This window comes from Mirounga angustirostris, unplaced genomic scaffold, assembly GCF_029215605.1.
Source record: "Mirounga angustirostris isolate CCGP_5_RB_7025 unplaced genomic scaffold, mMirAng1.0.hap1 SCAF_7, whole genome shotgun sequence".
Taxonomy (NCBI): Eukaryota; Metazoa; Chordata; class Mammalia; order Carnivora; family Phocidae; genus Mirounga; species Mirounga angustirostris.
Genome location: NW_026991715.1, coordinates 111,740,698 through 111,768,486, shown reverse-complemented (window position 1 = coordinate 111,768,486; position 27,789 = coordinate 111,740,698). Strand labels below are relative to the sequence as shown.

General features: G+C 45.0%; 1 protein-coding gene and 1 pseudogene across 2 annotated transcripts; one reads left to right on the top strand and one right to left on the bottom strand.

Moving 5' to 3' along the window:
* Positions 1-1,111: 1,111 nt before the first annotated feature.
* LOC123863139 (proton-coupled amino acid transporter 2) lies at positions 1,112-26,659 on the bottom strand. Its single transcript, XM_064596943.1, has 10 exons — positions 26,464-26,659; positions 23,374-23,464; positions 22,717-22,805; positions 22,100-22,195; positions 16,662-16,902; positions 13,634-13,852; positions 11,945-12,043; positions 6,829-6,995; positions 4,705-4,874; positions 1,112-1,600 (listed from the first exon to the last, which is right to left on the bottom strand). The coding sequence occupies exons 1-10, from the start codon at positions 26,625-26,627 to the stop codon at positions 1,329-1,331; spliced, it is 1,608 nt and encodes a 535-aa protein (XP_064453013.1). The 5' UTR covers positions 26,628-26,659; the 3' UTR covers positions 1,112-1,328.
* On the top strand, positions 19,655-21,556 carry LOC123863147 (DAZ-associated protein 2-like; annotated as a pseudogene). Its single transcript, XR_010413247.1, has one exon. The product of XR_010413247.1 is annotated as a DAZ-associated protein 2-like (transcript).
* Positions 26,660-27,789: the final 1,130 nt, after the last annotated feature.

Here is a 27,789-nt window from a genome sequence, read left to right as displayed (position 1 = left end):
AAAAGGACCAATGATGCTATCGACTTAGTAGATTACCTGTAATTCTTCCCCAGTGGATAGTGAACTAGCTTTTGAGGGCAGAGATGCTTTTCTCATTGGTATATCTCCTTTAGAGTGAGTATCAGTTAACTTTTGCTGCATAAAAACTCCCACACTTTATGGCTTAAAACCACATTTATTATTTCTCACAATTCTGTGGATCATCGGGGCAATTCTTAGGATCTGGGTCAGCCTGGCTGGGGCTGGGTTTGGTCTAGGAGGCTTCCCTCATGTGTCTTGAAGTTGGCAGGCTGGTTGATCTGAGGGATGGGTTCAACTGGGACGATTCGCTTCTGCTCCACATGGCCTCTCATCCTCCAGTAGGCTAGCTCAGGCTTCTTCACCTGATGGTCATGGCTCCACAGCATAGCGAGAAATGAAAGTCCTGATGCACAAGCTATCACCAAACCTCTGCTTGCATCACATTTACTAAAGTCCCATTGGTCCAAATAAGTCATGAAGGCAAGACCAGATTCAAGGGGTAGAGACATAGATTTCACCTCTTGTTGAGAGGAGCTACACAGTCACATTGTCAAGAGGAATTTGTGGCCATTTTTGCAACTTACTCTAAGGACCTTTAACTATGCTTGACACACAGTAGGTAGAATGCTTGTTGCAAGAATTAAGAGGTAAATGTCAGATACTGTAATGGTATTGTCCACTCCCCTCCCCCCTGCCACTGACACATCTACATCCACACCTCCTATCTGCTGCTGGCATCTCCGAACTGGGCTAAAACTTTATCCAGTGATTTAGAAAGTTTATTGCCCTTGACTTAAATATGATGGCTCCTTTCTGAGTGTTGCAGCTCACATTGGACCTCTTTGCCGTAACTATTTTGTCATAGGAGTTGTGTATTCCTTGTTGGATTATAGGTTATGTCCCCTAGTCTATGCTCTTTGAAACCCTTTGTCTACCAGCTCAGGGTCAGCATTAGCCAGCTGCACCTCCTTCTGCCCGTTGCTGTCACTTGGTTTCCCCCCGGTGGCCTCTTCTTGCATAGCACCACTCAAGGTACAAAATCCACCTTGTCAATTGCCAAGAAGTTGGATGAATCAAGAGCCTTCCATGGGAGACTCTCAACTTAAGGGAAAGCTAGAGATGGAAAGAAAAGTAATTAAAAACAAATCTGTAAATTACCATCTAGACCCTGTAGCTGGTGAGTCCTTGCTTGCTTCACCATGACTTGGCCCAGAAAAAAGATAAAGAGGCAAAATAAAGATAAAGCATACACAAGATATCCATACCAGCGAAAGTCAGGTGCTGGTGGATAAGGTGCAGTGCCATTCTCACTGAATAAAAACGGTGGAGTTGGAAAAGGTGAGGGGTTGTCCCGAGAGGATCAGCTCGTCCAGGGCCTGGTAGGTCCCCACCACAAAGCCCACGAAGCCCAGGATGCTGATCAGGGCGTCCTTGGCGATGGTGAGGGGGCTCATGCCCTCTGAGTAGTAGGTGGTGATCTCCAGGAGGGGCGGGATGATGAGGGCCAGGGCACTGCTGCTCATGGAGCCCACCAGGGAGAGGACCAGGTCCAGGCGGGGGATAAGGATGGCCAAGGTACCTGTGGGAGAGGATACGGGATATATGGATCTTCAGGACTTAGTCAAGCTTCCCAAGCTTGGTTTTAGAATCCTTTTCTTAAAACATAAACCAGTTGTTTCTCGATTTTAGTTACATAAGGAAAACACTGAAAGTCCTATAATACTCCGATCACGTCACTAGTGGCTATGAATTAAAAATCTGGTGTGTCTCCTAATCATTTTTCCAAAATAAGCATTCATATTGTTGGGAAGAGAAATCTTCCCTCTGCCTACTACAGGTTCAATGATGGGGGGGGCAAGGAGGGGCTGGGGATTTACTGACAGTAGACAAAATTAACACGACAAAAGACAGTTTGCTTAGGGCTAGGGAGCCTTCAGAGGAGCTGGCTCCCAGAACAGCCAAAGATAGGGGTTCACATGCCCATTTCATAAGGGGAAAGGAGGGGGCAAAAAGAGCATATGTAAGAACAAGTGGAAGTTATGAGTTCAGAGAGTTTATATAGGGAATTAGTCTGTGATGATGGTTAGTCTCCTTTCTGGCAGAAAACCTTCCAGAGAGGGGATTTATGGAGGCTGTACTTTGTCAGAAGGTCCTGCTTAATTCAGCAAAGGAAGTTCAGATAAGGATTTATTTTTCCCCTCCCTGTAGCTGCTGTTTGTTCAGATGTTTTTAGCTTAAAATAATTTTTATGCCACTGAGGCGCACTTCAAATCCCCACATTATTCAACAATGATTAAGGGGTGCTTGGCGGGCTCAGTCGGTTGGTGTCCAACTCTTGGTTTCAGCTCAGGTTGTGTCTTGGGGTTGTGGGATCCAGCCCCACATTGGCCTCCCTGTTCAACAGCAGTCGGCTTGTCCCTCTCCCTCTGATCTCCCCCGCCCCTCAAATAAATAATCTTTTTAAAAAGACAACGATTAAGCTCTAACTTAATAAATAACATTAAATAACGGTGCTGGGAACTGTCCCATCTGTTTGGGACACATCAATGTACGGAAGATACAAAAACTAAAAAAAAAAAAAGCCTTTATAGAGCTAACATTTTAATAATGAACATGACTACATGCACCTCTTACTTGCAAATGATTAGAATGTGAAATTATTTATAGGAGAAAGGGGTCTTCAGTTGGAACAAGATCGCAGGGTCTCATTAAAAGAATGTCTTCTCCAGGTTTTACATACATGTTAGAAAACAACAAACACTAGAAGCTAAAGATTTTGAAATTATCTATTTTTTACTAGGATGCTTTATAGGCCTGGCCTTCCACATTTTTTATTTGACTTGTTGGAAGACTCACCAAGAAGGCCCAGAAGCCTCTCCCAGGCCTCCTGTGGAGGAGGAGTGTGGTATATCAAAACCAAAACAGGTCGGGCACCTGGGTGGCTCAGTTGGTTGGGCGACTGCCTTCGGCTCAGGTCATGATCCTGGAGTCCCGGGATCGAGTCCCGCATCGGGCTCCCTGCTCAGCGGGGAGTCTGCTTCTCCCTCTGACCCTCCTCCCTCTCATGCTCTCTGTCTCTCATTGTCTCTCTCGCAAATAAATAAAATCTTAAAAAAAAAAAAAAAAAAAAAACCAAAACAGGTCTGGGAGGCAGGATTCTGGCTTCCCCTTGTGTGGCCTTGGGTTAGGTCCCTATCTCCTCCACAGCTTGTTTCCTCCTCTGCAAAATGGGGATAAATGCTATCTATCCTTTTAGGTGTTATGGTTCACACTGCAAATGGTGTTCAAGTTTTAAACTCATTTATATGCCCCAAGATAACTGAGTTAATATAAAGCACTATAATATAATATAACTCAGAAAAGTTTGTTATTTCAATTTATTTCCGCATTTGTCTGGATTGGGGCAGTGCATGCAGAAGCTGTAGGCTTCAGGGATTATTATCTTCACATTTAGGACAAATGCCTTGATCTCTCTGGAGTCTCTTAAGATTCCGAATGGCAGTGTCCCTGCTTCCTGGGCTAAACTGGGAACAAATCATTTCAAAGAAAGAAAACTGGTGTCCATTGAACTGCATGGGTTGGTCTAGTGCAGCAAGAAGCAAGAATCTCCCTGAGGGGGGCACCTGGGTGGTTCAGTTGGTTAGGCGGCTGCCCTTGGCTCAGGTCCTGATCCCGGGGGCCTGGGATCGAGCCCCACATTGGGCTCCCTGCTCAGTGGGGAGCCTGCTTCTCCCTCTCCCTCTTTCTGCTGCTCCCCTTGCTTGTGCTCTCTGTCAAATAAAATCTTAAAAAAAAAAGAATCTCCCTGAGGAAGTCCTAGAATCACAATTAAAAGGAGCTAGGGACAGCTGGGGAACACGACACTCTGTGCAGGAAATCTCTATCTTCTCCTTCACCCCTGCTAAAACACTTGCACAAATGGGGTGCCCTGGATTATGGGGCCTGGGGCATAAGGAGGACTGTGAGGGGGTGAGCGGGGCCAGCTGAAGCCTAGGGGGCAAGTCCAGCTCACTGCTGCCAGTGGGGAATGTGATCCTAGGCTTGCCAAAGCATTTTAATTGAAAACGTTAGAAATCTGGATTTGTATGTGAGATCTTGGACGTTTTAAATGTTGGCACAAGTTTATACAACACTCTGAGGCTCAAAAACACACCTCTGCTGTTAGATTAGACTCACTGGCCACTGACCTCTGCCTCGGAGGTGAAGGGTGCTGACTCTGGACTTAGATGATGTGGATTCAAATCCAAGCTCTGGCACTTCCTGACCAGTTACTTATCGCTCTCTGCTTCAGTTTTCTCATTTGAAAAGGAAAGTTTATCATAGTCCTACCTCCTAAGAGTTCCTGCAGGGCTGAATGAAATACTATGAAATACGGCCTAAAAGAACACAGTGGCTGGTACACAGTAGGTATTTAATAAATATCAGGTATTATCATTATGATTATTGTTCAACCAGCTGTGTCACTCCCTCAGGCTGGACACCTGTGAATCCGACTAATTAGGTACATAGAAGAATTAGTTTGTCCCCGAGGCTTACATGAGTTACACTCGTAAAGCTTTAGTGCAGTCTTTGAGACACAAATGGAGCTCAGTCAATGCTGGTTATCAGGACTATCCTTCACCATCTGGCGGATTCCTGACAGCCTCAGGAAAAGAGCAACATTTCGCTCAGCCTTGTACTCACATGTCAGGCAGACCATGGCGAGGCGGATAGACAAGTCCAGAGGCAGTGCCCAGCGCTTTGATACCTGCGAGGTGGCAAAGGGGATGATGATTTCTGCAGGGACATAAAACTGCAGGGCGTAGGTGCACAGGATCCCAACGACATACAGCAGCTTGACTGACTGGTACAGCCTGCAGGACAAACCACAGCAATGCTCCCTAAGGCCACCACGCTCAGGCACCTGGCCTCCTGGAAATATTAACCTCTGATGGTGGAATCGCCCCTTGGGCTCCAGTCTCCTTGTCTGAAAATGATGGGCAGGGGACTTCCCAAAGCCAAGAGGGAGTCACAGCAGAGCACGTGGTGAAAACAGAGTGAGGGATCACGGATCCAAATGGCAACCGGGGGTCATCTCTAAAGAAAAAGAATCTTGAGCGTGGCTACACGTAACCCCTTCACAAACCAGTATCACTTGAAGGTAAATTTTAGATTTGAGGAACTAGAGGCTTAGGCCAGCTGCTTTGCCTAGGGAGACACAGTGGTAAGTAGTGAAGACCAAAAAACCTGAGTCTAAAACATGTTAGTCCCTTGTGATCTAATGTCAGTCCTTAGCAATTCTCTGGATTCCCCCCAGAGCTCATGGCACATAACAGGCCCCCAGCACATGCTTCTAGTAGGTTGAGAGAACTGCAGAGTCCTGAATCCTTGGGGAAGGAAGCAGTCTACAAACAGGGTTGCGTGGGGGTTGGGAGGCAAAAGGAGAGGCAGGGTTACTTGCAGGCGTTGGACGAGGTGCAGAGACAGGGTGTGATGGGGGGTGTGGAGTTTTACCAAAGCCTTTTTTGACCTATGGAGATAGGACTTTTTCCTTGATTCCACTAATGTGGTAGCTGCATCTCACACGTTTAGTAAACCTGTATGTATATGGGGGCTGGGGAGCCATTCCTTAGAAAGATTAACTTGCACATTTCTGAGTTTCTTGCTCACACTAGTCCTGCTGTCTGAAACACCACTTTAGTCCATTTCCATCTGCCCCATCTTTTGAGGTATACTGCATGTCCAACTTAATCCCCATGGTAACTCCACTTTATAGATGAAGACACTGAGTGTCAGAGAGGTTAGGTAAATTGTCCATGACCACCAGCTAGGAGGTGGTGCAGCGAGGACTTGTGCCCATGAATGGCAGAGTTGTCCTTGTCTGGACAGAGTTGTCTTGTTGCACACAAAGATTCTCATTCGGATGGATTTCTTTCCTCAAAAGTCCCCAGAGCCTCTTTGCTACTCTGGAGGGCTCCTTGTTCTGTTCCATTTGTGTATATACACTATTCCTCCCCCATTGTCACTGGATCATGAGCTGGGGAAGGTAGTGAAGTTCAAGATCACAGCCTACTCCATCAGTACCCTCCATGCCCGTGTATGTCTAGACTGATAACTGCACATAATTGGCATGCAGTAAATGCTTGATGAATGACATTTACCACCTTGGGAAAGGAGCCCCACTTAGGCAAATTAAGCCTCCAAGTGACCCTTAAAAAGACAGGCATCCTATAATTAATGACATGCCTCCGTGTGGGAGAGCGCTGCACAACGCAATATGGGTTCATGTGTCTATTTAAATATGGTACTGTTGAAGTCTGGATCAGCTAACTGTTGCATGAATTAGGTGCACTTGAACATAGAGTTTTTACAGTGGTCTTCCCAAATTGGTTCTTGTTTTACTACTTTTTTATCCTAGCTACTCTAACTTGGAGGATGTGCACCCTTGTCTGTGGCAAGCAAGACTTGTAGCACAGGCCTCAGGAAATGTAATCAGAGATGACTGTTGCCACCCACCAACTCCTCTCTCTGCCTCTTGTTCTCCCTGAGGGCCCCTCCCTTCTCTCCTTAGGTGACCAAGAACTGTCACTTCTCTCTCTTCCTAAATCATGTCCTTCTTCATCCTAAGCTGTCAAGGCTTCATTCAACATGGCAGGCTATTGAAGGAGGAGCTCCTCCTCCTTCAGGAGCCCAGGGTTCTAATTACAGCTCTGCCTGTCACTGTGGAGGCTCTCTAGACCTTAGTTTGCCATCTATGGAAGGGAGGCAGTCACCCCCACATTCCCACCCGGCCCTGAGTGCCCACCACCTGGGGGCCTGTGAAGTTACCAGCAGTTGGGTAGGTTAAGGGTTATGCTGGCCTTGATGTCATTTCCAAACCGCAGGTAGCCCAGAGACCCGATGCCGATGTACAAGGCAGTGATGATGGACATTCCCAGAGACAGGATGGCTGGGAAGCGGCGGGCATCCTTCATCTTGTTTTCCAGGGGCAGAACCTACAGAAGGATCATAGTGTAAAAAGACAGAAGGAGAAAGAGGAACATGAACAAAAGAAAGGCATGCCACTTCTGAGTATATCACAAAAAAACTGGAAGTAGGGACTTGAATAGATATTTGTACAACTATGTTCATAGCAGCATCATTTACAATAGCCAAAAGGTGGAAGCAACCCAAATGTCCACTGATGGATAAATGGATAAACAAAGATGATATATATACAATAGATATTACTCAGCCTTAAAAAAAGAAGGAAATTCTGACCCATGCCATAACATGGATAAATCTTGAGGTCATTGCGCTGAGTGAAATAAGCCAGTCACAAAATGATACATACTGCATGATCCCATTTACATGAAGTACCTGAAGTTGTCAAATTCAAAGAGTCAAAAAGTAGGATGGTGGTTTCCAGGGACTCACGGAGGGGCAAATGAACAGTTATTGTTCAATGGGTACAGAGTTCCAGTTTTGCAAGACCAAAAGATAGATGGTGGTGATGGTTGCACAATAATGTGAATGTACTTAACGTCACTGAACTGTATGCTTAAAAATGGTTAAGATGATAAATTTTATGTTAGGTATATTTTACCACAATAAATGAGGAAAAAGGGAAGAAAGGAAGGAAGGTCTAGAGTCACAAGATGAGCCCTGGATCATCAGAGCTGGAAGGGCCCTTCTTCAGGTTGTGCAGATCAAGGAACTCAGCCCCTGGGGCAGCCTGATCTGGCCAGCAGATGCATTTTGTTTGGCCAGCATTGCCTTTTAGACAATTGAAGGCGAATGCCTTTGGGCACACTATTCTTGTTCCATTCACCAGTCCCACCTCTCCCCCTCACACGGACATATACCTGGTTTCTTCACTCACATTGCCTTCTAAAGGCATTTGAGTTTGAGACTTCCAATTCTAGTGCATTCGCTGCTCTCTGTTCAGATGGGAAGGCTGCGACTCAGGTTTACACAGCAGACTGTGGCAGAGCTGGGACTGGAGGTTCCTGGTTCCCCAGCAGGACATTTCCCTACACACCATGTTCTCTGGATCCTTCTTCCCCAGATGTATACCTGGCTCTGAGAGAATCCAAGTTGAGACAGACTACCTGGAGCCTGCTGGGCATCCGAAGGTCACTTCTGTTTTTGGAACCAACCTTCTGGCCTCTCATCCCATAAATCCCTTCTTAGGCTTCTATCAGCTGAGAGCCCCCCCTCCACCTTCTCCTTCTCTTTGATCAGGCCATGGACTAAAGCACACTTTGCATGCATCATTAGGCTGATCTGTGCCTCAGTTTATCTGAAAACTCACCTATTGCAGGTTTTTTGAGATTTATATGAGCACCATAATGGCATACAGTAAAGGCTTAGTAAATGTCAACTGTTTTTATTTTTTAATACTGTGAAGACTACATCTCTATGAAGATGGTGCTTGTATATTTCTTATTTTACAGATGAGGAAAACAAGACTCTGAAGATGGAGTAACTTGCCCCAAGTTACAACACTTGAAAGTTGCAGAGTGAGGCTGCAGACTGGGGCTGTCTTCCAAAGTTCAAGTACTTGCTTCTCCCCACTCTCCAGCATTGGATATATTTTACTCAGTAGGACCTGGGCGTCTACTCCCTTGTACTGTTAACTCCTTTTTTGTCCTATATGCATCTCAACCCCATGCAATGGAAATGCTTGAGGGGAATGCCATGTCAAGGTCATCACTGTGCCTTTCCACCTTCTTCCAGATTAAAGGCAGGTTCCTAGTAGCAGCTGGTGCTCAGGAAAATGTCTGGGGGGATTATGTGGAGAGTGAATGATCCAACCTGAGCTTTCACACCCTGCAATACATTTTCGCTGCATAAATTCTCCAGGCTAAAAATTACCTTTTTTACTCGGTAGCTGGCTTTCTTCTTCTCTCCTTCCCACAATCAATCAAATTGATAAATTGATAAATTTACATAAAGTGCTAAGGTCTCTGGAAGTAGCACCAGGCTTTAGCCACAACTGCAGGTGTTCCCAGCTGGTGACCTGGCTCAAGTCCCTTTCCCCTTCAGGGCTTAGGCTCTTCGGAAAGTTCAGAGACTGGGCTAGAAGTTTCTAGAGCTAATGTGAACTCTGATACTAACCATCATTAGCACATAGTAGGTGTTCAATACTTACTGAACAATCACTACCATCATTTAGTGGGGAATTAGAGTGCAGAGAGTAATCCATGGCCAAAGTAAGATTCCAGCATATTCTGCTTCCAAAATCATTTGTTCAACCATCGCACTCTGCTTTTTGCCATGAGTATCCAGAATTCTAAATATAAAGTGCTTCTACTTCCATTAAGATGGTGTAGGCACATTCCACCATAGCTCTCTTACTGATTAAAACTAAAAGCCCTGGACAGAATACATAAAACAACTATCCATGGACTCTGAAAAGTACAAAATAGCACATGGATTGATCAAAACCAGTAAAAATGACCATTATGGTACTGGGTTTCTTGATTTTTTTTCTTCCTGTATCTCCCAATTTAGACTCAAGAGGACCTCAAATCCTAGAATCCTATGCAGTAGATGGAGACAGAAAAAAGCCCAAGAGAAACCCTCTTTCTGGCCAGAAGACATAAAGCAGAGGCCTCTGTGGGACAGACAGTATGGAGGGGGCCCCTTTTTTACTCTCTCAAGACCACACTTCCAAGGCAAGTCACAAAGCAGCATCCTGGTGTTATCAGTGACTGTGGTGGTCATGCAGGCACCTAAAAATCTGACACAAATTTTTCTCTTTGAGCAAAAGAACTAGGAAACGGGGTTTGGGAGTCCAAAGAATGTGGGGATAAATCAGCTCTGCTACATGATTTATAGGGTCCTATGCAAAAAGAATTTTCATTTGCATGCTTCTTGTTCAAAAATCAAGAATTTCAAGATGATGAAAGCAGAGCATTAAACCATGAATAGGATCCTTCCAAAGACAGGTCCCTACGTAACTGCATAAGTTGCATGTCTATGAAGCAGGCCCTGGAAGGAATCGCTGTTAGTTCGTTCGTTCATTCATTCATTCATTCATTCATTCATTTTTATTTTAGTTTTTCCTTCTCTCTTTTCTCTCAGTGCTTAACCCCAGTCAGACTCAGTCACAGGAAGTGCATAGCACTATAGGGAGGCTATAACTCTGGCTTTCTAGCCAGAGAATCAGAAAAAGAAGCCCCTGGAAGCTGGTGACTGTGCAAGAAAACATGGATAGGAGGATGCTGGAGAAAGTGATCCCCTAAATCTGTAAGTGAAGTGCTGGGCTCTGCCCTAAGTTGTGAATGTGTGGGAATGATGTGAAGCATCAAAGCATTGTTTAAAGAAATGAAAGAAGACCCAAATAAATGGAAAGACATTCCATGTTCATGGATTGAAAGACAATAATGTTACGTTTTTTACAAAGATGCAAAGGCAATTCAATGGAAAATGGGCAGTCTTTTCAACAGATGATGCTGGAACAATTGGGTATCCTATTAAAAAAAGAACCCCAACATACAAACACTTTTATCAAAAATTAACTCAGAATGGATCATAGATCTAAATGTACAATGAAAACTATAAAATATTTAGAAGAATACAGGAGGAAATCTTTGTGAACTTGGGTTAGGCAAAGTGTTTTTAGATAAAACACTAAAAGTGTTTATAAAATGAAAATTTTGATATACTGGACTTCATCAAATTTAAAACTTTTGCTCTGTGAAAGGCACTGTTAAGAGAATGAAAAGATAAGCTACAGACTACAGAAAATATTTGGAATTATATATCTAATAAAGGACTTGTATTTGTAATATATAAAGAATTCTTAAAACTCAACAGCTCAGTTTTTTTAAAAGTTTGCAAAAGATTGGAACAGATACTTCACCAAAGAGGATATACAGATGACAAGCCCACAAAATGATGCTCAAAATCACTGGTCATTAATAAAATGCAAATTAAATCACAATCAAACACTACTATGAACCTATTAGAATGGCAGAATAAAAAAATGCCGACAGGACATACAAGAACTAGCGACGATGAGAGCAACTGGAATGTTCATCCATTCCAGTGGGAAAGCAAAATGGTACAGCCATTATGAAAACCTGTGTAGCAGTTTGTTATAAAGTTAAACAACATACATTAATATGTGACTAGCAAATCTACTCCTAGAGAAATGAAAACATTATGTTCACATAAAATCCTGTACACAAATGCTTGCTTATAGCAGCATTATTCATAATTGTCGAAAACTAGAAACAACCTGTTCTTCAGCAGGTGAACTGATAAAAAAATCCTGGTGCTGCCTGTTCAGCAGGTGTTCAGCAATGGAAAGCAAGGAGTTATGATGCATGCAACAACATAGGTGATCTTACATGCAGTCTCAACAGGTTACATACTGCATGATCCCAGGTATATGACATTCTGGAAAAGACAGAACAATAGAGACAGAGAACAGAAGGTGGTTGCCAGGGGTTAGTGGGAGGTGAGGAGCTGACTACAATGGGACAGCACAAGGGAGTTTTTGGTGGTGAGGGAGCTGTTCTGTATCCTGATTGTGGCCTATCTATGATTCTATGCATTTCCAAAACTTACAGAAATGTATACACTCCTCCCACCGAAGTGAATTGTACTGTATGCAAATTTAAAGTAAAATAACATCACATACACAGCACTATCCTTCCTCAAGTGTGGAAACACAAACTATGTAATAATCCATTGTAAATATATAGTACTTCCCAGCTTAAAACTCCTTTTGTTTGTTTCATTAAATCCTGTAAATTGTATGCCTCCACTTGTCTTGATTTTAAAAGATTAGGAAACACATGTTGGTATGAAGATAAATGTTTAATAGATGTATTGGGACAAGAGGTTACTCTCCCCTGTGTGCACACAGAAACCCAGAAACCTAGAGTTCCTGGATCCTGTTCAAAAGGCCACCCACAGCACGGGGGAAAGATCACCCCAATGCAAACCTTACCACACCAATGCTTTCAAATGAAAAGATGGCTGTTCCAAAGAAAAGAGGGTAGGTCTTCCAACTTGCTATCAGTGGCAACCGGCTGGGGTCTGGAATTTCCTACAGGAGAGAGAAATGTAGTAAGACCTTAATTCTCAGAGCACGTTTCAGTTCATTTAAAAGGGGAGTATTCTGGGGCAGCTGAGTGGCTCAGTCCTTAAGCGTCTGCCTTCGGCTCAGGTCATGATCCCAGGGTCCTGGGATCAAGTCCCACATCAGGCTCCCTGCTCTGCGGGGAGCCTGCTTCTCCCTCTCCCACTCCCCCTGCTTGTGTTCCTGCTCTCGCTAAGTCTCTCTCTGTCAAATAAATAAATAAAATCTTTAAAATAAATAAATAAATAAAATAAAAATAAAAGGGGAGTATTCTGAGAGTAGACCTAAATTAAAAAAAAAAAAAAGGAATGTCAAGAAATTCGGAAAACTTCAAAAGGAAGTAGGCATCAAAGTTGATTTTAACACATACAACACCGAAGAGCCAGAGGACAGAAACATTGAGGTATTGTCCAAGTACTGAATACCTCATGGGGGGAATACGGTTTACCAGAATCCTCCAAAAGAAAATCTCATGCATCACAGGTTGGTACCTGCCTGAAGTGCCCACGGACAATTGGAATGTACCAGTGATTATGGGTGACAGAAATTGCTGTTGACTGTAGTTAGTGATATTCTTGGGAGTCCAGAGTAATTCGTTAGATATGAAAGTCCCCCTTTCTTCAATGAGCTATAAACTGAAGGGAAAGAAAGTATGTGGAAAAAATATCTTATGTACCCTGTGACCTGAATGTGACAATAATTACAGAGCCATTTCTCTAATTGCGCAACTTCAAGAATGGTCCAAAAATGAATCAAAGGTAGCTATCTTATTAGGAAATTCAATTTTGTAGAATTTATCGATGTTGCCTTAAGGAAGATAAGACCTATTTGTAGTTATCCTAAAATACTTGACTAATATGTAATTTTTACTAAATTCCATGGACACAGTAACTTTTCATGTGACTTCTGAAATATAAAAATATCTGAATGATATGAGAGATATGTCAAGGGCCTTCTGGGTTTAAATTTCTATGTAGTCTTGTCCAGTAAATAAACATTAGAAAGGATAGAAAAGTAGGATATTGAGGGAAAATCAATATCCACAACTCAACCTTGAAGGCGTTGTAATTTGCACTGTGATATATTTGCTTGTGGTCTTCTGAGACTATGCCTTTGTGACTAAGTATTATTATTTTTTTCTCTTGAGTTCCTATGGGTAATTTTGGACACCTGGAATTGCAGCCTAGAGGATGTAAGACTATAGGGAATTGGTAAGTTTCAGCTTTGTAGGAGATCCTGCTTTTCATTTGCCCTTCGCTGCTATACAACCATTACAGGAATGGTCTGTGGTTCACCCATCAAGATGTTTTCCTTGCAAAGCAACATTTTTTTCAAAGGCCAGAATTTGACAAGGACTGGAGCAGCAACATAAAAGAGGACCTATGCAGAAGAATGAGATGGCACAGAGACATCTTTGTGGAAATAATGGTACAACGGCACGAGGCTGAAGAGTGAGGTACACACCTACCCTCAGGGCTGGCCCTAGGTAGGTATCAGTCTAGTATTGACAGTGAGGCTTTGCTCACTGGAGGAGTCGGGTGCGTCATGTGCACTAACCTGGACGATGTACTGGGTGATGATGATCAAGCTAACCAGCATACTGATGTTGGCCAACAAAGAGAAGATGGTCAAGACCCGGAGGTTCCGGATGAGGACCAGCAGCACCAGGAAGGGCAGGAAGGAGAGCATGTAGAGTCGCGAGTCCATGGTGGGCGTGAGAAACACTGTCTCGTTGTAATGGCAGTTGTTGGTGGTCCCATTAACTGCTTCCACTACCTGAGGAAGGAACAGGAAAAGCAAGAGGGGAAGATTCAATACATCTACTGGCCACAGGATTTGCTTAGTGCCTGGCCCATAAACTCCCTCACAAAAAGCATGTCTCACACGCCAGGGCCTCACAATGAGTTAGTCAGAGTTTCTTTTGCTTATAACCAAAAAACTCATCACTTACTGTTTCTCAATCAGACTCACACTGTCATTTGAGTGAGAGAATTATTCCTTATGAGGACTGGACCATTCACTGCAGGACATTTAGCATCCCTGGACCCCACCCAATAAGAGCTATTTGCATCCCCCAATCACTGTGACAAACAAGAAACACCCCCCTGCACACAGTACAAACACCCCCTGGCAAAGTCAGGGGGGAGGGGGAGGAGAGGGATGGTACTACCCTTGTTCAGAATCAGCCTGACTTAATGGGTAGTCTTACTGTGCAAGCAGTATTGCGGAACATTGCGGAACAATCCACTGCAGAACAATTAGAGACTAGAATATGAGGCAAGAAGAAGATGTAAAAACAATGATGATCTCAGTACGCATTGGTAGCCAGGGTGATGTCCTGGAATATATTCATCTATGCATTTTCTATACCATATCACAAATTACATGTATTATACTCATCTTTTTTTTTTTTTTACAAGATTGCAATCGCAGCATATACTCTTATTTTGAAATCTCCTTTTCACTTAACATACCAAGATTACTTAAATGAACCATTAAGTCTTATTTTTTTTCTGATTCCTCACCTTCTGATTTCTTTCAATAGGAAAAGTATTTGAAACATTAGCAGGCATTCATGGCCCTCCATCATGGGCCCCATTCAACCTTGAAGGCTCTTCCTCTCCCAAAGTCCACACCTTCTACAACCAATTTTATTGCCTCTCCGGAGCCAGGCCTGTACATTCCTGCCTCCAGTGTTCACTCCTCCCTTCTTGGCTGCCACCCCTTCTTCTCGAACCTGTCCTTCAACACCCAGCTCAGATGCATCTCTGCAAGGGAGCTTTCTCTTGCTGCAATGATCTTTCCTGCCCCCACACATTTTTGCCCCTTAAGTTCACCATGAAGCGGCCCTGCCTTCAGAGAGTTGTTAGTGGTGTCCTGACCCAGCACCAAAATATATTGAGAGCTAACCTGTTTGTTTTAGAACACATCCTACTTAGCCTGCAAACTCTTAGAGAGAATGCTTGCCTTATCTCTAGACAGATGATAATGTTCTGTTGATAGCTGATTGATTTCCAAGTGGCAATCTGGCCATGTTTAAGAGCCTTCAAACAATCAAACACTTTGTTTTTGTTGTTGTTTGTTTGTTTTTAAAGATTATATTTATTTATTTGACAAAGAGAGATAGAAAGAGCAGGAACACAAGCAGGGGAAGTGGGAGAAGGAGAAGCAGGCTTCCTGCCTAGCATGGAGCCCGACCTGGGGCTCAATCCCAGAACCCTGGGATCATGACCTGAGCTGAAGGCAGATGCTTAACGACTAAGCCACCCAGGCACCCCACAATCAAACTCTTTGACCCAGTAATTTTACTTTAAGGAATATATGCCAAAAAAATAAAGGGGTGTACAAAGACCTCCACGGATTATAGTAGAAAAACAAAAGGAAACAAATAAAATATCCAACAAGAGAAGACTATGTCCTGGCCAATCTGTATGATTAAATATTATGAAGCTGGTAAAAATTACATTAAAAAATGTAAGGACAAAAAAAAAATGTAAGGACATTACAAAATGCTAACCAGTTAATACCAACTTAAAATAATAACCACGAGTGGTTGAATTAATAATCATTTTTTCTTTCTTCCTTCCTTCCTTCCTTTCTTCTTAACTTTTTAAGTAGGCTCCATGCCCAGCATGGAGTCCAATGTGGGGTTTGACTCACGACCCTGAGATCAAGACATGAGCTGAGATCAAGAGTCAGATGTTTACCCATCTGGGCCACCCAGGTGCCCCAATTTTGTTTCATTTTGAAAAGTAATATAGCATAGTGTTCAAGAACTTGAGCTCTGATGTTGAAAAGGCCTGGATTTTTAACCTTGGCTCTGTGATCTTCTATACATTATAGAGTTTATAGCTTCAGTTTTCTCATCTGCAAAATAGGAATAACCACAGTACCTATAGTGATAAGGCCACAGAGAGAATTAAATGGGAGAAAGCATATATAATACTCCCTGTTCCTAACATAGAATAGCAGCTAACTCTGAATGCATGCTATTTTTTTCCTTCTAATTTCTTTACATTTCTAAATTTCTGGTTATTACTATAAGCGGGGGAAAAAAAAAGAGAGCCCTAAAGAATAATTTCTTTTTTAAGCTCACTGATTGACTAAGGATGGCCTTTGTCATTACCTACAATATTTTGCTTAAATTGCTACAAGATAATTTCTGGGCTAGATCAAAACAACTTCCTGGAGACCACTGTTAAACCAGAGGTTAAACAGCTAAAGGTAGATAAAGATGGTCCAAAGATTAAGTATCATCTAAAAAGAGCCATATCAGTCTTAGGAGAGTTAAGGATGATTAAACTCCAAGGCAGGACAACTGACAAAAATCCAAGGTTTCTTCCAGCTCAGTTTTAGAGACCGGCTTTGCGAAAAGGTCCAAGATACTGGAAAAGGTAACCACTTGTAGAACAGATAGGCAAACTGGGGAAGTCTGGATTCTTTCATAACATCTAGTTTAACTTCCTTTATTGTACTGTTGAGGACACTAGGAGCCCAAAAGAAGAAGCCACAATTGCTGAACAACTCACAGAGGACCCTCCTTTTCCATGTCCTTTCCCTTTCCACCTTCTCTAGACGACTCTACCTGTTTTAAATTATCAGCCAGAAACACAATGTACACACAGCAGAAGCCCAGCTGGGTGACTATAAGGAAGAAGCTCACGATATTCCTGGAAGAGAGGAGAGAGAAAGAAAACATGTTATAAAAGAAGAGTTGGTTTGTCATTTCTATTTCTGTCCCCAGGGGTTGGTGACCCTGTACCAGCACCCTTGCTTCTGCTAACACAATCACCAATGGGGCAGTAAGAAGTGAGGTAACAACAGTTCTTTAAAAAAAAAAAAAAGTGTTTCTCAACCACCCTCACACTCCCAGCTCAGCAAGTGGAGGAATTATTTATGGTTGGGAACCTCCCCCCACACCTGGCTCTGCGGCATTTCTCATAATTGATACTAATTGATGTAGGGAAGTAAGCACACCATTTTTATTAGCTATCATTAACATGAAAATTTGTTCTACCATGTGCCAGACACCGTATTAGGCTCTGAGGAAATACAAATAACACATGGTCCCCTCCTCGAGTGGTTCATAGATTAGTGACCAAAAAAGAATATGGCACTAAGAGCCACAGTGAAAAGGATATTTTATCCTAATTATAGAGCAGATAGCCTTCATAGAAAAACCAATACCTGAGGAGGAGTCCCTTGGGAAGGGGAAGAAAGAAATTTTTAAAAAGACGAGGAGGAGAACATGGAGAGGAGTGAGGAAAGCATTTCAGCAGAGGGATTAGGCAGATTTCTCTGGCTGTGGGGAATCCACTGGAGGGGGCAAGACTCAGGATGGGTAGGCCGCATAGCAGATTCTTAAAACAACAGAGGTGTCCAGCAGCCTGGACAAAAGTCATTAGGAGGAGAGAATGAAAGCAATTTAAGAGATACTAGGGAGCTAGAACTTAACCGAACTTGGTCACCACTAACATGTGGGGGAAAGGGAAAGGCAATGATCAAAGGTTCCTACAGGCTTTGGCTAGGACAACAAAATGAACTGGAAGGAAGGAACAGGTTTTAGGGGAAGGTGAAGAAGTGACACATTCAGTATCTGAATTGTTGAGGCTGAGGCTCCTATAGGAGACATTCAGGAGACGACTGTGTACGAGGGTCTGGAACATTGATTTGTCAGAAATGGATAAAGCCTTGGGAAGGCAGGTCAGTGTTGGGGAGTGTGCAGAGGGAGAAGAAGAGAAGATGGTGTTCCAACCCTAGAGAACACCAACATTTAAAGGGAAGACAGGAACAAAGGAGCCTGCAATGAAAGCCAAGGACTGGCCAGAGAGGTAGGTGGGAAACTAGGGGCGGGGGAAGGGTTTAATAGAAGCCAAGGGAGGAGAAAACATCTGGAGAAGAGAATAGTTCATTGTACCCACACTGTTGAGAGGTTCTCTAGGGCAAAGAAGGTGCAATAAGGAGGTCTTTTAGGACATTGGTGGAAAGACCTTCAACAGAATTCTAAGGACAGAAAAGCCAGGTGACCCACGGAAGAGGTGTGAACCAGATGAATGGAAGTAAAGTCAGAGGGTGTGCTGTTCTTTCACAGAACTAAGTGTGAGCTCCAGTCTTGATGGTGCCCATTCTGGTCATCATTGTAGACCCATTGCCATGACACATCCTGACACACTGCAGGTATTCAATAGATATCTGTCGAATAAGCAGCTGCTGAACAGAAGATTGGATAGCGGCTAAAGGACGGTGTGAGGTCCAGGAAACTTCATGAGTTTATATTACTATTTTTTAAGATGGAGACACATGAATGCATTTAATTGTTGAGAAGAAGAGCCCACAGATCCAAAAAGAAGTTCAAGTTATAGGAGAGGAGATGATTAGTGGAGCAAGGTCCCTAAAAAGAGCAGGAAAAGCTGCTTTCTATGTCCAACGATGGGTAGAAGGATTTGAGGAGTAAGGGACAGGCAAAGCCTCCTCTTGGGTCACACACTGGGAAAATACTGGTTATCGTCCCAAAGCCTTCTTCGTCTGCTCAGAGGCTCAATTTATTGATTCAGTATGTGAATGGGCTTTGGGCCAAGGGAGGTGCCAGAGCCATGATGCTCTGCAAACTACATTTCGTGAGAGGGCACACAGCAGGGCTGTAATGGTTCAGAGTATCACGATTCAAGAGAGACTTTGACCTAGATGGTACTCAGAAAAGAGTAGGCAGATGGAGTGGGCACAGGCCTGAAAACAAAGACAAAAGAGCAGATTTAGTTCCAAGTACCGAGGATGGAGGGGGTTGACTTGTTCTGTGTCAGTCTGGAAAGCAAAAGGCAGCAGTTTGCAGGAGGAGGACGTCAGTTCAGCAAAGTGTCCTTAAGGTCTTGTGTGTGTGTGTGCCTTTTCTAAAATACACTTTTCTTACTATAAACTCTCTCCCTAAGGGACGTCTTCTGCTCCCTGGCTTCATGGCTGATGATGTCAGTTCTGTATGTCCTGCATGAAGATAGGTTCAAACCTATACATATCACTACCCACTTGACATCTCCACTTGAACCTCAAACCCAACTTGTCTAAACTAAAAGTCATCAGAAATCTGAGTCAACCTTGACTTTTCTTTTTCGCACAGTCCTGGGATCCAAAGCATAACCAAATTCACTTTTCTCCATCCCCACTGCTACCAGCTTGGTCCCAGGTGTCATTGCTATCTGCCTGGATGTTGCCAATAGCCCCCTCCCTGGGTCTGACCTAATCTACGATTGCTCACTTACCATGTATTCTCCTAACAGAAGCCAGAGAGATCTTTAAACAATACAAGTATGATCACTTGCCTGATTAAAACCCTCCAGTGGCTTCCTTGTTGTTTTAAAGAAAAAAACAAAAACCTTTAGGAGGGTCTAAAGTGTACAGTTTGCTTGGACCCCTGGATTCTTCTTCAGCCTCATCTCCTTGACTATGCCCTCAAGCTCCCTGTCGTTCTGTACCTTGAAACTGTCACGCATTCCATCTTGCTTCAGACCTTCATGCTCTGTTCTTCCATCTTCCTGGAAGGCCATCCAGGCTGCCCACTTTCCCCTAGGTAATTCCTTATTCTTAAGAATTCCTTCCGGACACGGAAGTGACTAAGAACAGGAAGAGGACGAAAAAAATAACCGTCCGCGACGCCGAGCCGAACCGGACCAGCAGCCACCATGAACAGCAAAGGTCAATATCCAACGCAGCCAACCTACCCTGTGCAGCCTCCTGGGAATCCAGTGTACCCTCAGACCTTGCATCTTCCTCAGGCTCCACCCTATACTGATGCTCCACCTGCCTACTCAGAGCTCTACCGTCCGAGCTTTGTGCACCCAGGGGCTGCCACAGTCCCCACCATGTCAGCTGCATTTCCTGGCGCCTCACTGTACCTTCCCATGGCCTAATCTGTGGCTGTTGGACCTTTAGGTTCCACAATCCCTATGGCTTATTATCCAGTTGGTGCCATCTATCCACCTGGTTCAGCAGTGCTGGTGGAAGGAGGGTATGATGCAGGTGCCAGATTTCGAGCTGGGGCTACCGCTGGCAACATTCCTCCTCCACCCCCTGGATGCCCTCCCAATGCTGCTCAGCTTGCAGCCATGCAGGGAGCCAATGTCCTCGTAACTCAGCGGAAGGGAAGCTTCTTCATGGGTGGCTCAGATGGTGGCTACACCATCTGGTGAAGAACCAAGGCCGCCTCTGTGACGGGAAAGACATCACATACCTTCAGCACTTCTCACAATGTAACTGCTTTAGTCCTATTAACCTGAAGTTGCAGTTTAGACACATGTTGTTGGGGTGTCTTTCTGGTGCCCAAACTTTCAGGCACTTTTCAAACTTAATAAGGAACCATGTAATGGTAGCAGTACCTCCTTAAAGCATTTTGAGGTAGGGGAGGCATCCATTCATAAAATGAATGTGGGTAAAGCAGCCCTAAGGATCTTCCTTTAATTCCTCTGGAGTAATACTGTACCATACTGGTCTTTGCTCTTAGTTAATAAAACATCAAATTAGGTTTGGAGGGAACTTTGATCTTCCTAAGAATTAAAGTTGCCAAATTATTCTGATTGGTCTTTAATCTCCTTTAAGTCTTTGATTTCTATTACTTGTTATAAATGAAACGCATTAGTTGTCTGCCTTTCCCTCCTTTCCATCCTTTGCCCCATGTCCCACCCTCACCTCTAGTCTCTTCCAGTTCCTTCCCGCCAATCTCCATTGAATCAATGGTGCAGGACAGAAAGCCAGTCAGACTAACTCCCTTCTCTCCTTGCACTTGTCCCACTTGCCATCTTTTAACTGATCTTTCACAAGGATCCTCTGAAACCCCCTCTGTGCCCCAAGCACAGGCCCCATTACTTCTGCTTTTGCATCTCCTCAGGCAAAAGTGGAGGGTGCCTCTTGGACCCTCCTCATAGGTTGTTTCTTTATCCATGAACCAAACCCCAATTTGCTTCGGTGCCAGAAAAACAGAGCTCTATTTGAACAAAGGGTATCAATGCAAACTGTACTATAAACAGGTTTGTTTAAAATGTGGGGGCAAGGAGGAGGATGCATTTCAAAAGCCTGATGACGTCAGAGCCAAATTAGGGGAAGTTTTCCCATCCAAAAATTGGTTACTGTTGATTGTCAGAGTACCTGATGTAAGCCCTCATGGCTCTTGAGAATTCCTCAGCTGGGTTAATGGGGTCATGTTATGAATCCCTCACTACAAAATGACTTGAGTCCAGTGAAATCTCATTAGGGTTAAGAATATTTCAGGGATCCTTAATATTTTGATTTTTGTTTTCTGAAATTGGATTTTATCTTATTTTATAATTTCAGTTCATCTAAATTTTGTGTTCTGTCCATGTGATGCTTGACTGTACCATTGACTGTTATGGAAGTTCAGCGTTGTATGTCTCTCTCGACACTGTGGTGCACTTAACTTGTGGATTTTTTATACTAAAAATGTAGAATAAAGACTATTTTGAAGATTTGAATAAAGTGATGAAGTTGCATTACACCTCAAAAAAAAAAAAAAAAAAAAAGAATTCCTTCCTTCAGGGCTCATCTCAACTGTTCCAACCTAGGAAGACCACATGAGCCCACACACATCACCTTACCTGCTCAGTAGCAACTAGTATTTCCTTCCTTCATCACACTCATCCTAGTGGTTATGAATGACTATCTCCTAAACTGTGTAATGCTTGTCTTTCCCACTGGATTATGGGCTCTGTGAGAGCAAAGCCTGTTTGCCTTGCTCCCCACAGTATTTCCAGGGCCTGGTACATAGTACAACAGGATAAATACAGTTTCATAAATAAGTCAATAATATTAAAGCTGCATAACAAGGAATGAGCATGCTGTCACTGGAGGTATACAAGGAGGGGGGCTGGGTCAGGAAGGTTGCCAGTGAACCCCTTCCCTGTGGAAAGCCCAACATTCTGTGCCACACGAGTCAGCTTTCCAGGGAAGAAGGCATCCCTGAAAGCCGCATTTCCACCTCCAGTAGCTCACTCCACTTCCAGCAGAGCAAGAACAAGGTACCTTCCCCAGTGGGCATGGGTCTGGAGCCAGGCACTGGGGCTGGCTTCCAGGCCGTGCATCACCGTGTCGCCATAATCCATGAAGGGCTTGTTAAGCCTGTAGGAGAAAGTGCACACAGAGTTACCAAGAGAGGGTTTAACCTCAGATCCTGTACTAAAAAGTCAGGAGACACACAGCAAGGCAGGACCCAGGGGAGTAGAAAGAACACTGGGGCAGAGACCCAAGTTCTAGTTCAGACTTAGACACCTGGCAGTATTTCCTGTGGGGTGGTTCCTATATAAGCAGGGCAATAAAGCACACCTCACATGGGCACAGCAGTTTTCGTATCCATGATCCCAATGGGTTCTCATCACAATTCTCTGAGGCAGGGTTAGGCATGGATTGTTTATGCCCAATTTACAGAGGAGCCAAGCAGATCATCACAGTGGCCTGACTGAGATCACCTAATGAGTCACATGGCAGAGCCTCATCTTAGGTCCCTATCCCAAATGCTTTTTCTCTTTTTCTTAGCCTTGTTGGAAGAAAGAAGTAAGCTCTTGTTTCATGTAGGATGTTTCTGGGACATCCCTGAGAACCAAGTACCAAAGCAATCGACACGAGGATGCTGTTTTCCTCACCTGTGGCAGAAGCGCTGGGCACACCTGACCAGGATATGCATACAGTGGCAAGCGATGAAGCCCATGGCCAGCAAACTGAGCGGGCCCATCTGAGGGAAGGGGGAGCCAAGGGAAGTGGGGAGAGAGAAGAGAATGGATTTATGAAGAACATGCAAGGACAGATTTGGTAGCACAGATACCATTTGGCACTCAAGGAGCTTTCTAGCAAACTGCTTTGCAAGTCCTTTTTGGCAGCAATACCTATTCTTTCAAATATAGTCTCAAGTAGTACTCCAACAAAGTACATAAAGCAATTACAATGGGTGCTGTGGTGGGAGTGGGGGACTCAGGATTCTGACCCATAGTGGCCTCTGAGGTGTCCCTGAGGACTAGTGCCTCACAGGGCACAAGAGGAAAACTCATCATCATCCAACCCCTGCATTCTCCAAAGGAAAAACTGAGCCCCAGGGAAGGGACAAATGACCTGCCAGGGCCACTCAATGTCTGTGGCAGAGCCGGAACTCAAACCCTGGCTAGATATCTAGACTCCAAGTCTGGACCAAGCTGCCTCCTAGAAAGACTGCTTCTTGTAAGCCATTATAAACTCTGAGAGGCTCTCCTCCTACTTCCCTGCTACAACTCGGCCATGCTGGCCCCACCTGCAGCAGCCCCTCTTACCAGGATGCCCGCATTCTTCACAGCCAGGGGTAGCCCGAGGATCCCTGTACCCATGTTGCCTTTCACCAGGTGAACCAAGGTCTGGAACGCTCTAAAGGAGAGGAAAGAGACATAAGGGTGTAGGTGCGTGAAGGTGAGGAGGTCCAACCAGCATTCCCTCACAGCATGCCAACACCTGAGTTCAGCTGGATAGGTGGGCTCCTGGCCATCTCTCAGTCCCTGTGACCTTGATCGGCACCTCTGGGTCTCCTGTAGGGTGACCAACCATTTCAGTTTGCCTGTCCTGGTTTTAGCAGCTAACACTCAATATATGCCATGCTAATATTTACTATATAATAGATACTATGCTAAGTACTTTACCCGTATTACCTCATTTAATCCTCTCGTCAAGATTAGGAAGTAGGTTATTGCCTTTATTTTGCTGATGAGGAAACTGAGGCATAGAGATTTTTTTTTTTTAAATAACTTGTCCAAAGATATACTGGGGAGTCGGGATTTGAACCCAGAAATGCCTCAGAGTCCCTGTTCTTCACCCCATTTCTACTGGACCACCTCCTGGTAATAGGTCGAGAGAGATATATAAAAGGAAAAATCCCATTTTGTAACGAAGGAAATGGAAGCTCAGAAAGGGGATGGCCCAAGGTCATAAAACTAGTAGGTGAGACAGGATACACTCAGAGAAAAGGGAAAAGGGCCAGCAGCAAAGACACTTTAGACACTTCATGGTGACTTCTGAATTAAATAGGTCAGATGACTTGGGTCCCCAGATGGGATCTGTTGAGACAGGGTCATTTGGGGATTGGGCTCCAGAGGAATTTTTTGGGCCCTCAGGCCAGGACCTCAAGCTGGGGAAAGGCAGGTCTCTTCCCACCCTCCAAAAAAACAAAAATAAAAACTGAGACCCCCTCTTTAAGACAGATGGGAAGGTGGTCTGAAGGGCACCTTCAGGGATAAGTTCCAGGCAGGTACCCTCTGTGTTGATGAATTACAGAACAACTTATTACTATACCTCTTTGTACCTGGACCAGGTTCGACCAAGGTGAGTGTTGGGTTCACATCCACAACTTTTGAAACACTGGAAATTCCCTGGGTGAGCCTTTCAGTGAGGACACTGACTGTGAGGGGCACCAGAGGTATTCTGGAAGGAGCCTGGTCTCTGAGGTTGGATGAACCAGAGATTAAATCCCAAGGCCACCACTTAACTAGCTGTGTCATCTTGGGCAACAGGTCTACTTTGCTGAGCCTCTGTAAATGTTGGGAGGAATGATATTTTGAAAGAATTGCCCCAACCACCCTTATCTTTATGTTAATCCCTAGATCCTCTAGCTTTCAGAAGGATCAGCCCATCGGCCCATTGATTTGTTATGGGTTAAAGAGAACAATTGAGGGAGAAAGTGGGCGGAGAATCGCGTGCCCTTCTCTCTCCCTGTGGGTGTCAACATCGCTGAGCAAGCACTTGTGCCCTACGGCCCTCCAATAATGGGCTTGTTTTGCAACAAGGAAAGGGTCAACAGGTCACTTTAGAAATTTCTAACCAAAGGACTTAAGAAATCAGAATTTAACTTTGGGCCATGCAGCCAAACGTAAAAACTTAGTGTGGTGAGCTGGGCACAGCACTGGGCTGGGAGGCAGGACATCGGTGTTCTAGCCCCAACTCCTCTGGTGACCTTGGACCTTCAAGGTATTCGCAGTGGCCAGCTTTTAAGGGTGCTGTGTTTGGGGGCTTTATGCACAAATCACCTTTGCAGCCATCCTGGGAGGAGTGAAATCTCATTTCACAGAGGAGAAACTGGGGTAGAGTTCTGCACTTGCTCGAGCCAGTTAGCAGCTAAATGGGCATCTGGACCCAGGTGAGCTGACCCGAGTTCCATGCTTGCCCAACTTACTTCTCTTCTGCTCCAAACCGGGAGGGCCCCTCTAGTTCTCTCATGCTTTATGTCTGATTCTTAAGTAGTTGAAATTGCCACCAAACCACGTTGTCAGTTTAGGACACGAGAGCTATTCGGTTCCCCCCAGGCCTCTGATCGAGAAATAGCCCTGCTCCTCAGTGGATGACCCCAAGGCCTGGAGAGTTCATTCTCAGTGTCAGCAATTCACAGCCCCCAGGACTAGTCCCTGGGGGCAACCGAACCCTGTCGGGGCCATCCTGGCGCTGACCAACAGAACTTCGCCTGCCCTTGTGGTAACATCTCCCTCCTAACTGCACATCCCCACCCAACAGATGTAATGCCCACAGGCAGCCTCTTTAAATTCGCATTGCCATCTGTTTACCCCTGTTTTGCATCTGGGGGACACCGAGGCTGGGGGAAGGGAAGGTGCAGATCACTAGTTGAGTGCAGGTGTTCTCTCTACCATACCAGTGCTGTCCGCATTTTCTTCTTAAAGGAGCAGCACGCTCCAGCAGGCCACCCACCCACATGTCCTAAGTAAACTGGCCTCTCTGCTCCATCGGTGCAGGCGGAGGCTGCTGAGCCCCGCCCGTAGCGTGGCTCCCCCACCTAAACTCCTTCTGCAGACCCTTCCTGGCCATGGTTTGCAAGCCTCCCCAACCCCCACACACACCCCAGGGAGGTGGGAGAAAAGTCTTCCACATGCTGTGCTTTTGATGTCCTCACAGTTGAAGTTCAGGCCCAAGGCGAGGCCAGAGTAACTGGAGGAAGGAGGCAGAGAGGAGTCAATGCCTGGTTGTCAGTGAGGCCAAGGTTTTAAGCTCAGATCTCACCTCCTTGGAGAAGTTAGGGATTCTGCCAATGATCAGGACTGACCAGCAACAAAACTGACTTAGGGCCAGCACTGGGTTCCAGCGCCCATCCTGCCAATGACCCAGTGCGTGGCCTGGGGTAAGTGGGCCTGAGTGTCCCCATCTGCACCTGTTGAGTGTGGGACCATGAGAGCCTAGGGCTTTCTGGAGTCTCTGCTCCTGCCCCTGTAAGCTCTCACCTTGACTCAGTCTCTGCCTGCACTTTTTTTGACCTTGGTTTTCCCATCTGCATAATGGGATGGGGGTCAGACACGCCGCGCCAGGGTTTTAGTCAGTGCAAGCTTGCAGGCTTGGAGGCAGAAATGGGGGTGGCAGAAAAAAGCACTCACGTTATGCCCTTGGTCTTCTCTAAGCCTGGTGACTCGGAAGGGGGTCCATCCCAGAAACTGGAGTCCTTGTTTTGCAGCTTCTTGGCACTTTTGGGAGGGGACCTGAGGTCCAGTTTGAGGTCAACAGTGCCCTGGGGGCCCCCAGCACTCTTTGTCACAGGCATGACTGCTTCCGAGAGAGGGCTCTGGGTGTTGAGGAGGCCTGCTCTGGAAGGAGGCAAGCAGGAAGGTGTCCGTCAGGTGCAAACCCCAGCTCAGCAGCTTGTGCCTCGCTCTGGCCGAGCTGGAATGAGGCCCCGCCTACCTCCCTCGGAGAGTATGCTCCTCCTGCCAGAGAAGAAGCTCTGTGCAAGAGAAGCTGGAGCAGGAGAGGCAGGAAGGGGTTTGAGAGGGGAGTCATCCACTTCACCTAATAGCAGTGACTACAATACCCATCATTTTCTTAACTAACATGTATGAGGCACTTCACTAAGAGACAGACGTTCTCCTGAGCGCTTTACCTTTTTTTCTCATTTAATCCTATAAATTAAATAATGAGGAAATCAAACTCTGGACTAAAGGGACCTGCCCAAGGTCACACAGCTAGAAAGTGATAGAGTAGGGACCAGTGCCCAACTCGGCAGGCTTTTTAACTAATACCCTATTTTTGTCTCCAAGAGAATACCTCCATACCCCATCTCCTTATTCATCCCAGGTCAGGGGCTCCACTTCCCACTGGCTGACATCTGTTATAAGGCATCCTTCCGGGAGATCCCCTTCCCTGGGAAAAGTTGGGGGGGAAAGGAGCAAGCCCTCACTCACCTCTAGCTGCTTCTTAGCTTTTGTGAGGCTCCAGGGAGAAAGCAGTGGGGGTTCTTTGGGAAAAGGGCAGAGATTGTACAAGCCACATTTCACTGGGTAGGACACTGCCACCAGAAAAGCACGTGATTTGCCTAAGGTCGCACGTGATATTCAGGATAGAATTCTGCAGCTAAAGAAGGCCTTTCGGGGGTTTCTCTAGTGTTTCATTCTCTGTCATTATCTCTGCTTCAGTGACAGATGAACGGGCCAAGATTTCCTCCTTCCTCAAAATTATAGCATTTTAGTCAAGCCAGACCACTCTTCATACCACCATCTCATGTGCCAAGGGCTTTACTCCAATGGTCTCTCAGCTAACTGGTAGCATCCAAGACAGATTTGTCTGGCCCCTCCCTTAGGTGGGACCCCTTCCAAGGTCCTGTATGCAATTTTGAATTTGTAATTTTGTATTCCTTTTCTTAAAGAGGCCCTCTCCACCCCTTATCGGCACCCCCCACCCCCACCCAAGGGGTATAAGCTTCAGGCTCC